At 37.0% G+C, this 16,269-nt stretch overlaps 1 protein-coding gene across 2 annotated transcripts in view; it reads left to right on the top strand.

Moving 5' to 3' along the window:
- Positions 1-403: 403 nt before the first annotated feature.
- Positions 404-16,269, top strand: part of MNAT1 (MNAT1 component of CDK activating kinase) — a 213,622-nt gene continuing 197,756 nt past the window's right edge. The window contains exon 1 of one of the 2 annotated variants that reach the window (XM_065871750.1): positions 404-609. In XM_065871750.1, coding sequence (XP_065727822.1) covers positions 521-609 — 89 coding nt within the window. In that variant the 5' untranslated portion in view covers positions 404-520. The remainder of the gene's footprint in view (positions 610-16,269) is intronic. The other variant, XM_065871751.1, reaches the window with a different exon arrangement.

The following is a 16,269-nucleotide window of genomic DNA, read 5'->3' as shown; positions in this document are numbered from 1 at the left end:
CTGCGAATGCATATTATTTTCTGTGATTGCACGACTGTGCAAGTGTAAAGGAGAAGTATAAAACACAGGCTATCAAGTTGTTCAAAAGAAAATACTGGTGTGAATTATTGAATATGTACACCTGGCATAAATCTTTGATACAATGGGAATGTCTCCAGACAAAACAAGATGGAATCTCTGTTCCTAATTGTGACACAGTGCCTTGAAAAATACAGCTAGGTGCATAGAGATGAAGCTTTATGTACAATTTGCCTTTTTAACAGCCCTCCCCGAAATCTAAGCTTTTGCGCTGGCCTGCGGAAGCTGACACCGAGCCCTAGCTGCAGGACCGGAAAACTTGCTGCCGGAACCTTTGTGCTGAAATGCCTCGCCCCCCGGCCGGTGCTCATTTGCAAAGGACCGTCCCCGCCAAGTGCCTGTTGGTAGGAATCCGCTTGGCCTCGGGTCTGAGGGGGCTTGGAGGTGGCTGTGACTGCGACTGAAGCAGGCATCCAGGAGAGTCCACAGGAAAGAAGGCGCCATGGACGATCAGGGCTGTCCCCGGTGTAAGACCACCAAATACCGGAACCCTTCGTTGAAGCTGATGGTGAATGTGTGCGGACACACTCTGTGAGTCGGGGGAGAGTGGGATTTATGGGGGGAAGACGCACAGGGTGGGAGCTCTCGAAAGAGCCGGGAGATGCTTGACCTCGGCTCAGGGGAGAAAAGGGCGTCGTTAGTTTCGACCCTGGGCAGGAAAATGGGAAAAGGGAACGTTGTTTCTGTAAACAGACTAGCCGCTAGCCCTGAGCCACTCAGGCCTGGTTTGGACTGCAGGTTCCCTGATGTGGTAACCAGCAGTTTGTTAGATTTCACCCTTCTTAGGTGATGAAAACCTCGACTGTATTTACAGGCTGTGCTGTCAACAGGGTTCCAGACATCTCGCTGGTTAAAAGCGTGGGGATCGGAGTGTTTAAGTTCACGCAAAATGTTTTTATTAAAAAGAGCGAAAGTGCTATGAAAATAAAATTACTGTGTTTATATACTGCTGCTATTTATTGCGTTAGTTAATTTGAAACCCCAACGATATGCCCACTGTCCTGAGGGAGTTTGGTTAGATTCTCATCTCTAAAAGAGAAAATTTAGATTTTAGGCAGTTAATTTTGGAGATAACAGTAATGGCTGGCGTTTATTGAGTGCACATTACATGCCAGGCACTGTTCTAAGCTCTTTACCATGAGTTATCTTATTTCATTCTCACAGCAGTCCCACGAAGTAGGTGCTAGTATCATTTCTATTTTACAGGGAAGGAAACAGAGACTGCTCCACGTCTCTTATTTAGTGGGCCCTGCTAGAATTGGAACACAGGCTGTCTGACTCTAGAACGCCAATTTTGGGGGGATAGGGGAAGAAAGGAGGTTGAATATTTTGAAGAATAAGTGCAGGAACTGGTCAGAGTGTTTCTTGCCACGTTTTTATGGTCAAATGTGGTTCAGTAGAGGTGGTTTATATAAAGCACTTTGGGATGTAAGGTGAACATATATTCCTGTAGTTTCTTTGAGATAAAAAATGATGGATAATCTACAATGTGGTGGACAAGACCTTTGGGTAAGCATAAATTGCACGGTTAATTGTAGTTATAATGATTATAATGGGATTTAGTAACTTACTGGATTGGTCCCTTTTTCTAATTAATCTTTATTTTCCTTTGCTTCATCCAGCAAAGGAAATACAGTAGAGCTGTGATTGAATGGGTTAAGATTTAGAAATAAGGTGAAAATAATCAAGTAGATTGAAAAAGGGAAACGAGACAAACACTGTGTAAAGACTATTAGGTTTTTAGAGAGATTTTGCTCAGCTTCTCTTCATTTTCCTGTATCCGATTTGTTACAGTTGGTGCTCAAGGAAAGGGAATTTGCTTTTTTGGAAGGATGCTAACTAAATGTAATTTACTGGAAGAAATTTCTACCTAGTAGTAATTAGCCAGTCAGGGAAGATTATGTGATTTTAGTAAAATAAATTGCGTTTTTATTAGACAATTAAAAAATATTTATTTTTAATTAGAAATTGCTTTTGTCATATCCATAGTCTTTTCTGTTTTTTCATAAGAGTTAAGAATTGTCTAAGTCATTCTCGTATTGCATTGATTTTGGTTTATTTGCTAACCTGTTAGATAAAGACCACATTTTACAGCCCTTTTTTGACTTGCAATATGAACAAACTGAATAAAAGATTATATGTTATTGGCTAAGAGAACAAACTTCTGATTTTGAATTCTTTGTACTCTTACAGGCTCTGTGGCTTTGGGCAAATTCCTAACTCCTTTTGCCTCATTTTTCTTACCTGTACAATAGAGATAATAGCACCATATATATTACAGTGTTTGAGGATTAAACAATATATGTAAACATCATATTTGGAGGTGCTTAACAGAGTTTCTTTCACATAGTATTTGTTCAGTATACATTGGCTATCATATTATTTGTGCATGGTATGGATGTTAAGCAGAAATAAAATTTAAACAGGATCTGTTTGGCCTCTGCTATGAAAGACTTGCACAACAATGGTTATCTTTAAATAAATTTAAGAGACTATAAAATGTGAAAATATAATTTTAATTATAATGTGATGATTTTCTTAATATGAACTCGTTATGTTCTCTCATGGAAGTGGGATTATATATATCCTTACTTTTTTCATAATGTATATCTTGGGTATCTTTTCTAAATTGGTATGTACGTCTTCCTCTTTAACAGTTGGTTGATAGTCCACTGTTCAGTTATACTATAACTGATTTAACCAAAAGTTTTTTGATGAATCTTTAGATTTCCAGTTTTTCACTGGAACTTCTCTTTCTCTCTCTCTCTCTGAGCACTTATGCAAGTATATTGTAAGATAAACAGGCAAACGGGGGTAAATGTAAATGCCTAGTAGTAGAATTGTATGTGACTTGTAAATTTTGATGAACATTGCTCAGTTGTTATCAAAAAAGATTGTATTGATTGTGCTCCCAACAACTATTTATGGTAATTTTTGTTGCCAAACATCTTTGCTGATATTGGGCATTATTATTGTTTAAATCTTGCTCTTCTGATAGGTAATAAAACATTATGGATTTTGATGTGAAATACTATTGATTTGATAGTATGTTGAATTTGTACAGAATGTATTTCATGGCATTGAACTTGGGCATTTTTATAATACAGTTGTTAGTCTGAAAGGAGCAGGTATTGTTGTTCAGCATTGCTATTTGCATTAGTTACCTATTGCTGTGTAATGAATTACTTAGTACCTTAAAACAATAAATATTTATTATCTTACATAGTTTCTGAGGGTCAGGAGTATGAGTGGTTCAGCTGAGTGATTCTGGCTCAGTGTCTTTCATGAGGTTCGCTCAAGCTGTTGTCTGGGACTGGAGCATCTGTTTCCAAGGTCACTCATGTGGCTCTTGGTAGCTTCAGTTCCTCCCTGTGGACCCTCCATAGGACTGCTCATGATGTGGCTTTTCCCAGAATTAGTGATGAGAGAGAACCAGAAGCTGCAGAGCCTCTCATCATCTAATCAGAAAAGTCACGTTATCATTGCTTCTGCTGTATTTTATTTGTTAGCACTGAACAATCCTGTTACAAGGTGGGAGGGTGTTTATACACAAGAGTGTGAATACCGTGAGACAAGGATTACAGGGCCACATGATTTTACTCACTTTATTTTGTGTGTCCTCAAGTAGCAAAGGCATTTTAGGAAGCAAGTGATAAAGTGAGTAGGAATAGTGCTTCACAAAAGATAAGAGGTGTAGGATTATGGAAAGATTATTTAGGAATACTATTTATGAGAGAAGATACAGGAGCAGAAAGGAGAAAAGAGGTGAAACATTATGAAAATACTTTTCTCCCTTAACTGCTAGCTATTGAGGATGTGTGTTCTCTTATGTATCAAATCTATCCAGCAAACACCCAAATGAATTGATTGCATGAACATCCAAAGAAGATTGGATTCTATTTTTGCTTTTTTTTTTCCAATTCAATGATGAACTTTGTCTTAATTACAGAAAAGGATAATTTTTTTCCCTTGTTTATCAGGGCCACCTATTTTAAGAAATGGGCCTTTCATAGTATTCTTTCATAGAATTCTGAAGGCATATTGAATTAGATGGAGCCAATTAAATCTAATTTTCATTTAACTGAAGTCTTTTTTTTTTTTTAAAGAAGCTGGGAAAACTATTTTTTCTTTGGAATACAGAAACTTTATTTTTCTTTTTCTATTACCCAACATAGTTGGATAATATTTTTCAGATTGACACAAATTTAAAACTAAAGTCTTTAATAATTTAAGTTTTAACCCAACCATCCTTGGCAACACTTGTCTCTGGAAACTTTACCTATATTTGATTTTATTAAATCTCCTTTTTTCATTTTAAACACACATAAGACACAAAGTAGAATAAACAAAACACATCTTGATATATGTAAAAATCAATATTTTGCCATACTTAAGGTTTGTCTTTCTTTCTTTTTTATCTTTTCTCTGTCCCTCTGTCTCTCTCTCGTTTACTGATGTTTCTGAGTAGTTTGTTACCAGTTACCAGTCTGAATTTTTCTGATTGCATCTCTGTGGTATTAATATGTTCCTTTGTATTTTCTATAAATTACTAGTGATTTTAGAAGTTTATCAGATTAAAGTTCAATTTATTTATTGTTGGAAAGAATAATTCATAAGTGGTATTAATTTGTTTAATATGCTGGGCTTATACAATACCTTTTTGTGAACTAGGAAACAATGGACAGAAAAATTAGAAAAAGGCACTCATTCTGGGTAGAAGAATTAGAAAAAGGGGACTTTACAGATATATTGTTGTTAATTTCTAATTTAATATTGTTGAAGTAAGAGAATGCACTTTGCTAAATTTCGGTCTTTTAAAATTTTCTGAAAACTTATTTATGGTCCAGCATATGGTCTGTCTTGGTGAGCAATCAGTGTAAATTTGAAAAAAAATGTGTATTCTGTAGCTGTTGGGTATAGTATATGTCAATTAGGTCAACTTGGTTGATAGTGTTACTCAGATCTTCTGCATCCATACTAATTTATCTTACCTACTCATTTTATCAATTACTCCAACTGGATTGTGGATTTGTCAGTTTCTCCTTTTAGTTCTGTCATGCTTTATGTATTTTGAAACTCTCTTATTAGGTACATAGATATTCAGAATTGCTATGACTTCTTGATGAATTTATCCTTTTGTCATTATGAAATGCTCCTTTTGGTCTTTTGTAATATGTCCTGAAGTTTTTGTCTGATATTACATCATTCTCTTAATGCTTCCTGTTTGATAGTATACCTTTCTCTGTCCTTTTGCTTTCAACCAATGTGTGTCTTATATCTTGTAGACAGTACATAGTTGGTTTTGCTCTTTTATATGGTCCAACATTGCTGCCTTTTAATTGGTGTGTTAGTCCCTTTATATTTAATGTAATTTTTGCTATCATTGGGTTTAAGTCTATTTGTTTTCCATTTGTCCTTTTTTTGCCTTATTTTGGATTAATTGGGTGACTTAAAGTATTGGCCTATTAGCTCTTTATTGTTATTATATTTTTTTTTTTTTTTTTTTTTTTTTTTGCGGTAAGCGGGCCTCTCACTGTTGTGGCCTCTCCCATTGCGGAGCACAGGCTGCGGACGCGCAGACTCAGCGGCCGTGGCTCACGGGCCCAGCCGCTCTGCAGCATGTGGGATCTTCCCGGACCGGGGCACGAACCCATGTCCCCTACATCGGCAGGCAGACTCTCAACCACTGCGCCACCAGGGAAGCCCTATTGTTATTATATTTTTAAAATTTTCTTTTAGTGATTTCTCTAAGTATAACAATATGCATCTTTTTTTTTTTTTGCGGTACGCGGACCTCTCACTGTTGTGGCCTCTCCCGTTGTGGAGCACAGGCTCCGGATGCTCAGGATCAGCGGCCATGGCTCACGGGCCCAGCCGCTCCGCGGCATGTGGGATCCTCCTGGACCAGGGCATAAACCCGTGTCCCTTGTGTCGGCAGGCGGACTCTTAACCACTGTGCCACCAGGGAAGCCCAACAATGTGCATCTTTATCAAAGTCTATTAAGAGTCACTTCTTATTTTTGAGAAGTCTCTAATGAGACACTTCTCATTTTTCACTTCCTCACAAATTCCTTACATTTCAGTACCTCACAAGTGTGAATAATATAATACCACTTACTTACCCCTCTCATCCTGTATGCTGATGATGTCTTATCTTTAACTTCTATATATGATTTAATATTGTTATTTTTGCTTTAAACAGCCAGTTGTCTTTAAGGAGATGTAGAGAATAAAAAATAAGTCTTTTTAATAAGCAACTTTATTGAGATAGAATTCACATACCATAAAATTCACTCATTTTGAGCGTAGAATCAGTGGCTTTTGGTATATTCTCAGAGACATGCATCTGTCACCACAATTAATTCTAGAATGTTTTTGTTACTCCACAAAGAAACCCCTTACTACTTAGTCCTGTCCTCCAGTCCTACTGTCTCCCAGCCCTAGGTAACTACTAATTGAATTTCCGTCCATATAGATTGCCTATTCTGGACATTTCATATAAATGGAATCATATAATATATGGTCCTCTGTGATTGGCTTTTACTTAGTACAAGTTTCATCCATGTTGTAGCATTTTTCAGAGCTTCTTTCTTTTTGTTATTGGATACTATCCCATTGTTTGGATATACTACTTTTTATTTGTCTGTTCATTAGTTGATGGACATTTGGGTTGTTTCCACTTTTTGGCTATAATGAATAATACTGCCATGAACATTCATGTACAAGTTTTGTGTGACAAATGATTTTGTTTCAGGTGTGTACTTAAGAGTATAACTGTTGGATCATATGATGACTCTATTTATCCATTTGAGGAATTGTAAGACTTTTCCAAAGTGACTGCAGAATTTTACATTTCCACCTGCAGTGGATAAGGGTTCCAGTTTCTCTACATCTTTTGCCAACGCTTGTTATTATTTATCTTTTTGATTATAGCCATCCTAGTGTGCTGTAGTCTTTTTAAAAAATTATTATTATTTTTCAGTTTTTGGCTGTGTTGGGTCTTTGTTGCGATACACAGGCTTCTCATTGCGGTGGCTTCTCTTGCTGCAGAGCACAGGCTCTAGGCTCATGGGCTGCAGTAGTTGTGGCTCGTGGGCTTAGTAGTTGCGTCTCACAGGCTCTAGAGTGCAGGCCCAGTAGTTGTGGTGCACGGGCTTAGTTGCTCCGTGGCATGTGGGATCTTCCTGGACCAGGGATTGAACCCATGTCCCCTGCATTGGTAGGTGGGTTCTTAACCATTGTGCCACCAGGGAAGCCCCATGTAGTCTTTTGTATTCACCTACTTATTTACCATCTTTAGTATCTTTCTTCCTTCTTTTGGATCTGATTTTATAGTTGCATTGATTTTTTTTCTGCCTGAAGAGCATTCTTTAGTATTTCTTGTAGTACAGGTCTGTTGGTTAAGAATTCTCCCAGATTTTGTTTATGTGAGTGTTTTTATTTCACTGTACTGTTTGAAGGATATTTCTGCTGAATATGGAATTATGGATTGTCATTTCACCACTTGAAATATATCATTCCATTGTTTTCTGTTTTTTTTCGGCCACACTGCACAGCTTGTGGGATCTCAGTTCTGACCAGGGACTGAACCTGGGCCATGGCAGTGAAAGCGCAGAATCCTAACCACTAGGCCACCAAGGAACTCCCCATTCCATTGTTTCCTGATCTCCATTATTTGTGATGAGAAGTTAGCTGTTACTTATATCCTTGGACCCCTTTATCATAAAAATCTTTTGGGGCTGCTTTCAAGATTTCATCTTTGGTTTCTAGCAGTTTGACTATAAGTCTAGGTGTGCTTTTCTTTGTATTCATCCTAGTTGAGGTTTGCTGAGCTTGGAACCGTTAAGTCAGTGTTTTTCATCCTATTTGGAAAATTTCAGTGATTCTTTCTGCACTATTTTCACTCTCTTCTTATTTTGGAACTCCAAGTACATGTGTGTTAGACTCTTTGGTATTGTTCTATAAGTTGCTGGGGTATTTTTCATTTTTCTTTGATCTTTTTTTCCTGTCTGTTCTTCAGATTAGATATTTTTTACTGGTCTGTATTCAAATTCACTGACTCCCATCTGCCATGTCCAATCTTCTGTTAAGCCCATGTGGTAGATTTTTCATTTGTTATTGTACTTTTGTTCTAGGGTTTTCATCTTGTTCTTTTCTATAGTTTTCATTTCTCTTACTAGATTTCCTATCTGCACACTAATTAAGACCATATTTTCCTTTACTTCTTTGAATGTAATTCTTTGGACATATTTTGTGTTAAATCTTTAAAAACATTTAAAATAGCTGATTTTAAAGTTTCAGTCTGTTAGATCCAACATCTTGGCTGTCTCAGAGTTGGTTTCACTTATTTTTTAAATTTTTATTTATTTATTCGGCTGTGCTGGGTCTTAGTTGCGGCATGCAGGATCTTCGTTGAGGCACGTGGGATCTTTAGTTGTGGCATACAGGATCTTTAGTTGCGGCATGCAGGTTCTTAGTTGCAGCATGTGGCATCTAGTTTCCCGACCAGGGATTAAACCTAGGCCCCCTGCATTGGGAGTGAAGAGTCTCAACCACTAGACCACCAGGGAAGTCCCAGGGTTGGTTCCTATTGACTACTCTTTTTTTTTTTTTTCCCCATGGGTCACATTTTTCTTTCTTTTATTTTTTTACATTTAGTACTTTTTTCAGTTGTATACTGATCGTGTAGATGGTACTAGAAATTGCAAATTTTATCTTTCTGTGTAGAGTGGTGTTTTTAAAAATTCTTGTAGATACTTCAGTTACTGGCTGATTACCTTGAACTTTGTAGGCTTGATTTTAATCTTTGCTAGGATGAATCTGGAGAGCCCATTGTGTTTCCTTACTTTACTGCAACTCAACCTCCAGACGTTCAGTTCCTTGCAAAACTTGTTGGGGCTTGATTTAGGCTTTGTTAGGGTGAGTATAGAATAAGTCTTATTATATGATGTGGTCCTCACTCTTAGTTGAGGCCTTTTTCATATCTCAGTTGGTTGTTTGAGGTGTTAATAAGGTGTTAATGTGGTTTCTCTACTTTGGCTGGGTGGGAACTCCAAAGTTTACCCAGCACTCCTTAACTATACTGTCTTCCTCTCCCAGACATTATCTTTTAATCCTTGATTGGTTTTGCCCTGTATATGTGCAGTCTGTTCTGTGGCCAAGGACTTAAAGCGGGGCATGGTTCCTACAGACTTCTGGACCCTCTGCCTTGCAGATTTCAACCATATCAACAGCACTGAAGTCTGATCTCTGCCTGTACAGCTTAGCAGAACCACTGTGCCCTTCTTAAATTCTTACTTGCCGGGCCGTGGTCATGGAAATTTTTCCCAGGTAGAAAGAAGAGGCAATTGTAGGGGTCACCTTGTTAGTTTACCATTTCTAAGGGATTATAGTCTCTGTGTTGCCCATTATCTAATACCTGTAAATGATTGTCTCATGCATTTTGTTTGTTTTATGGTAGCTCATGGTGAGAATGCTAGTCTGACATCAGTTACTCCATCATGTTTGTTAGGAAAAGCTGGCCTTACTATTGTTGAGGCATTTACTTCCTGTAGCCTCAGTTCTGTGTGTACATGTTTATTTTCTTTACCTCAAACTTGGTAATTGCTATGCCCCTTTAACATTTCTTTCCTTTTGTAGTTTCTGATTTTTTTTTTTTTTTTTTTTTTACTACCTCAGCTTCTTCCCTAAAACTCTCCTAAATATTCTTTTCTTTACTCTCTCCCTCTCCCTCTCCCCCTCCCTCTCCTTCTTTGTCTTCTTTAATGGGGTGTTTTGAAGTTGATTAGAATATAATGCTGTGGAACAGCTCTGGAGAATTAATATCTCATATTTGTGGATTGTAGTTACAATGAATATCTCAAGACCATTCTCCTGAAGGAGATGGTTTTTGCTTTCACTATATGTGTAAGAGTTCATGTCCCATGTATTTTTTTTTTCTTTTTTTTTGCGGTAGGCGGGCCTCTCACTGTTGTGGCCTCTCCCGTTGCGGAGCACAGGCTCCGGATGCGCAGGCTCAGCGGCCATGGCTCACGGGCCCAGCCGCTCTGCGGCATGTGGGATCTTCCCGGACCGGGGCACGAACCCGTGTCCCCTGCATCGGCAGGTGGACTCCCAACCACGGCGCCACCAGGGAAGCCCTCCCATGTATTTTAATAATACAAATCCATTGAGTAATAGACAGAACACTGACTCACAAGTTAGAAAATCTATGTTCTAGTTCTGCCAAGTTTTAGGCCAGCTGTTAAACTTTGATTTGTTAATTTGCTTAGAACAGATAATATTTAGCCCCTTCAGTCTCTTAAAATTTGGGTAATTTAGTTAACAGTTAATTAGAAAATCATTGTAGTCATTAGCTTTAGTCTTTTTTTTTTTTGACCTTATACCATTAGTAAAACTGCTTCTTAAAATATTAAAAATTTTAGTTATTTTTATTAGTGGTGATTTTCCTTTTCCATTATGGGAGAGAGTGCTGATCATTTTATTTACAGAATATGAATATATCACTATGGATTGGTTATTTTATGGCTATAATATGTATTTTTTGGTTTGACTAAAAATGACCATTAGTGCATTTGAGTCTTGAAGATGCAGTGTTTGCATTTCAGTTCCTTCTCTTATTGAGTGTAACTTACTGTCTTAGTTCTTTAAAACCGTGGTTACTAAATATTTAGTAATTAATATTATCTGTAATGTTTCTCTTTGTATGTGAAAATATAGCCCTAACCCCATATGGCTCTTCTTCTCTAAATCTTTTTTTTTTTATACTGGGAATCTTTTTTAAGATTCGTTTTATCTGCTGACTAGTTTACTACATATATGTATACAGGTATATATATACACACACATGCGTATACATATACATTTTCTGTCTTGGAGGAAACCTTTTGTTAGGTTTTGCCTGCAGGTGAATTTTCGTTTCATGGATGGACACCCTTTTTCACTTTTTTTTGGCTGCATCGGCTCTTTGTTGTGGCACGCAGGATCTTCGTTGCGGCAAGCGGGATCTTTTTGTTGCGGTGCGTGGGCTTCTCTCTAGTTGTGGCATGCGGGTTTTCTCTCTGTAGTTTTGGTGCGTGGGCTCCAGAGCACGTGGGCTCTGTAGTTGTGGTGCACAGGGCTCCAGGGCGTGTGGGCTCTGTAGTCGTGATGTGCGGGCTTAGTTGCCCTGCGGCATGTGGGATCTTAGCTCCCTGACCAGGGATCGAACCCGTGTCCCCTGCATTGGAAGGCAGATTCTTTACCAATGGACCAAAAGGAGGTCCCTCATGGATGGACGCCCTTTGAGAGCTCTTTCCCTTGTATCTATATCCACCTCTCCTTTGAAGTTATATTGTCAAATTTGTATTATAAGATTCAAACAGGTAATAAATATAAAGCTGTTTATTCGATGTTCAAACTTAATTGTTAAAACACAAATTATTTTATTTTGCAAGAACTTGAAACATTGGCACATTAGTTTCTGTAGGGGTAAAAGTATAAACAGAGACAGAATTAGTATATTTCCTCATTGCCTTTTTTTCTGCTGTGGGCATAAAATATTATGTCTAACGTATGTGTAATGATAGTTTGCCTGAGTTTGAATCCTAGGTTTTCCACTTATTCTTAGCTGTGTGATTTAGGGAAAACTATTTTCTTTAAGCCTTTGTTTTCTCATCTGTATAGTAGGTTTACCAGTAGCATATACCTCACAGCATTGCTGTGAGGATTAGATGAGGCACAGTTCAAGTAAGTTAAAAAATTTAGGTAAATTTAAGAGTATTTACTTTGTAGTCAACTGTAAAGAGTTGCTTTCAGTATTCTAAATGCAGAAAAATAACAATTTTTAGGTTAAGTTTCAGGAATATTTTTGGCAATTTACTTCTTGTTTACTTAGCAATTAGTCCCTGAGATAGTAAATAGAATGAGAATAATTGAATGAAAAATTAACCTAGATATCTTAACGGTTTTCTTCACGTTTCAAATGTATTAAGCTTATTTTCAAAGGTTAAAAAGTAAGACTCAACTGTAGTTTATTAGTTGTTGGTTTACTAATAAATATAAGTTTGCATTCTTTCTCATATACTCAATACATTTTCCAGGCCACTGATTCCTAAACTTGCCTCATCCTAAGAATCACCTTGGGTGCCTATTTAAAATACAAATTTCTGGGCCTTACCAGGTGGAGGGAACTTGTATTTTATACTGGCTATCTAAGAGAGTCTTACGCTCAAGCAGTTTTGGAGAACACTGTGCTGAGTATACAACAGTGAGTGTGGGAGACATGGTTACTGCCCCCAGTAATTTTATAGTATTTTAGGTCTTCTTTTGAGTCATTAAATGGAAATTAGTTTTTCTTGGTTCTTTATAAGGAGGAAAAGGGAAGTTTAGAGTTATAAAAATATTCTTTGTAATTAAGATGTGAAAGTAGATTTTATGCTATTTGTTAAACTATTTTTTAAAAAAATTTTTATTGGAGTATGGTTGCTTTACAGTGTTGTATTAGTTTCTACTGTACAGCAAAGTGAATTAGCTATATATATACATATATCCCCTCTTTTTTGGATTTCCTTCCCATTTAGGTCTCCATAGAGCATTGAGTAGAGTTCCCTGTGCTATACAGTAGGTTCTCATTAGTTATCTATTTTGTACATAGTATCAATAGTGTATATATGTCAATCCCAATCTCCCAATTCATCCCATCTGCTCCCCTTCCCCCTTGTTATCCATATGTTTGTTCTCTACGTCTGTGTCTCTATTTCTGCCTTGTAAATAAGATTATCTATACCAGTTTTTTCAGATTCCACATATATGCATTAATGTACAATATTTGTTTTTCTGACTTACTTCACTCTATATGACATTCTCTGGGTCCATCCACATCTCTACAAATGACCCAATTTCATTCCTTTTTATGGCTGAGTAATATTCCATTGTATATATGTACCATATCTTCTTTATCCATTCCTCTTTTGATGGACATTTAGGTTGTTTCCATGTCCTGGCTATTGTAAATAGTGCTGCAGTGAACATTGGGGTGCATGTGTCTTTGAATTATGGTTTTCTCTGGGTATATCTGCCCAGTAGTGGGATTGCTGGGTCACGTGGTAGTTTTCACGGAACTAGAACAAAAAATTTTACAATTTGTGTGGAAACACAAAAGACCCCAAATAGACATAGAAATCTTGAGAAAGAAAAATGGAGCCAGAGGGACCAGGCTCCCTGACTTCAGACTATACTACAAAGCTACGGTAATCAAGACACTATGGTACTGGCACAAAAACAGAAATATAGATCAATGGAACAGGATAGAAAGCTCAGAGTTAAACCCACGCACCTATGGTCACCTAATCTATGACAAAGGAGGCCACAATATACAATGGAGCAAAGACAGCCTCTTCAATAAGTGGTGCTAGGAAAACTGGACAGCTATATGTAAACGAATGAAATTAGAACACTGCCTAACACCATACACAAAAATAAACTCAAAAAAGATTAAAGACCTAAATGTAAGACTGGACACTATAAAATTCTTAGAGGAAAACATAGGAAGAACACTCTTTGACATAAATCACAGCGCAATCTTTTTTGACCCACCTCCTAGAATAATGGAAATAAAACAAAAATAAACAAATGGGACTTAATGAAACTTAAAAGCTTTTGCACAGCAAAGGAAACCATAAACAAGACTAAAAGACAACCCTCAGAATGGGAGAAAATATTTGCAAATGAAACAACTGACAAAGGATTAATCTCCAAAATATACAAACTGCTCATGCAGCTCAGTATAAAAAAAACAACCCAATCCAAAAATGGGCAGAAGACCTAAATAGACATTTCTCCAAAGAGGACATACAGATGGCCAACAAACATATGAAAAGATGCTCAACATCACTAATAATTAGAGAAATGCAAATCAAAACTACAATGAGATATCACCTCACACCAGTCAGAATGGCCATCATCACAAAATCTACAAACAGTAAATGCTGCAGAGAGTGTGGAGAAAAGGGAACCCTCTTTCATTGTTGATAGGAATGTAAATTGATACAGCCACTATGGATAACAGTATGCAGTTTACTTAAAAAACTAATAATAGAACTACCATGTTAAACTATTGAAAAAAAAATGCTACTGAAGTAACAGAAACCTGAAATCCTGAACCCTTATTGTAACCATTCTGCTGATGTAGGAAAAGGGCCTTTGGGGAAGCAAACAATTTTGGTGGGAATATCCTAAACTTGGGAAATTTTGCAATATTAGCATCAAGGGATCAAAATGTTAAGGTGGCTCCAAATTCATAAATGTTTTTGTGGAACAGTCACTGAAGAGGAAATATCTAAATATTAGCTCCTTTAGGAAAGTGAAAGTCATGTCTGTTTTAGCTTTCAGGCTGGGGATGGAAGCCCTTACAAAAGTACATGCTACAAAGTGCTATTTGTTTCATCAAAAGGATTGATAGGAAGTTGGCAGACTCGATTAATGTAAATTTGGAAGGAGCTTTGCAGTCATCTTTTTAGTTCTATTCTCCACCTGTCCTCCCTTTTTTAACAGATGGGGAAGCTAAAGCCTAAGAAAGGTTATATGGTTGCATTGCTCACCTGGCCAGCTCCATTTTCTTTTTTCTGTGTAAATTCCAGTTATGAATTGTTCAGTTAAATTTTGATCACATTTGCCAAGTACAGTTCTTATTAATGTAATGCAACCAGATTGTAACTCAAACCCATTTTATGTGAAAAATGAAAATACTACAGTATTATCAAAAATCAATTTGATATGTTTGGAACAATTTTCTCTTTGTATTTTAGTTTCCAGGATGCTAGCTTGAGATTAAAAAATACTTTAAACATTCAATAATGATTTTTCTGCCAGTTTTTAATTTTAATTTATCTTTTTCTTTGATAATATATAAACGTCATTGTATTTGGTTTTTGAGATATAATATGCAAATTAGGAAACCTAAATGTATTATTTATGCCAGGAAATGATTTGGAGGATAACTTTTTTTTTATCAGCAGCAAATTTTATTTCCTTTTTTTTCTGTTATCATTTAGTTTTTTTGGAGAATAGAGCATCTCACAATATTTCTGAAAAATCAAAAATTTAGACTTTGTTTTGTGTTATATGCAAGTGTCTAGAAAGACTGTATCAACCACCTCATAAGGATAATTTATTTTATAGTATTTTTACTTTACATATTTCACTTTTGACATTGTATAAATATATATATTATACACATGTATAAATAAATATATTTATTCCCTACAAAAAGGCAAGAAAATGTAAAATTTAATGGACTTCATTAGAAATGTTTTGGAGTATTAGGTTTCTTCTCATTTACTAAGTTAGAATATGTAAAAGCCAGATTTCTGAGATGAAGAAAAATGATTGTAAACCTCACTCGGTTTTTCTTTAGAACACAAATATGATAGTGGCTGTGTCATTGAAAATTACTGAGGGCTCCATCAATATGGTGCAGTGCCTCTGCATCACTGATTTATATATATTTAATGAGCCTGCTATTCTAATTTCAGGTAACTGAAGCAAACTGCTTCTAGCAGTAACTGATTTACTTACAAACAATTCATTCCTTTAAAATATAAAAGTCTTGAAATCTACCAATGTTAAGTATAATTTCTTCATAAATAATTCTACAATGTTTATTTTCTGGCTATAACTAACCTATCTTCTGTTTCAGATAATGTTACCAAAACACGTTCTTTTATTTGATCTTATTTCTTGCTACTGATCTGTGGAGTTGGAGTAGAAAATATGGGGGGAAAACCTTTAAAAAGTAATAGGACAGGGACTTCCCTGGTGGTGCAGTGGTTAAGAATCCGCCTGTCAGTGTGGGGGACATGGGTTCCATCCCTGGTCTGGGAAGATCCCGCATGCCGCAGCAACTAAGCCCCTGTGCCACAGCTACTGAGCCTGCGCTCTAGAGCCTGTGAGCCACAACTACTGAAGCCCCTGTGCTTAGAGCCCATGCTCCCCAACAAGAGAAGCCACTTCAATGAGAAGCCCATGCACCGCAAAGAAGAGTAGCCCCTGCTCACCACAGTTGGAGAAAGCCCGCGCGCAGCAGCGAAGACCCAGCACAGCCAAAAATTAAAACAAACAAACAAAAAAGTAGTAGGACAGGAATAAAGACACAGACGGAGAGAACAGACTTGAGGACACGGGGTGGGGGAGGGGAAGCTGGGACGAAGTGAA

The sequence above is a fragment of the Phocoena phocoena genome, chromosome 2, assembly GCF_963924675.1.
Source record: "Phocoena phocoena chromosome 2, mPhoPho1.1, whole genome shotgun sequence".
NCBI classification, from domain to species: domain Eukaryota; kingdom Metazoa; phylum Chordata; class Mammalia; order Artiodactyla; family Phocoenidae; genus Phocoena; species Phocoena phocoena.
The sequence above is the reverse complement of the archived record's forward strand: the minus strand, read 5'-3'. Positions and strand labels throughout refer to the sequence as shown.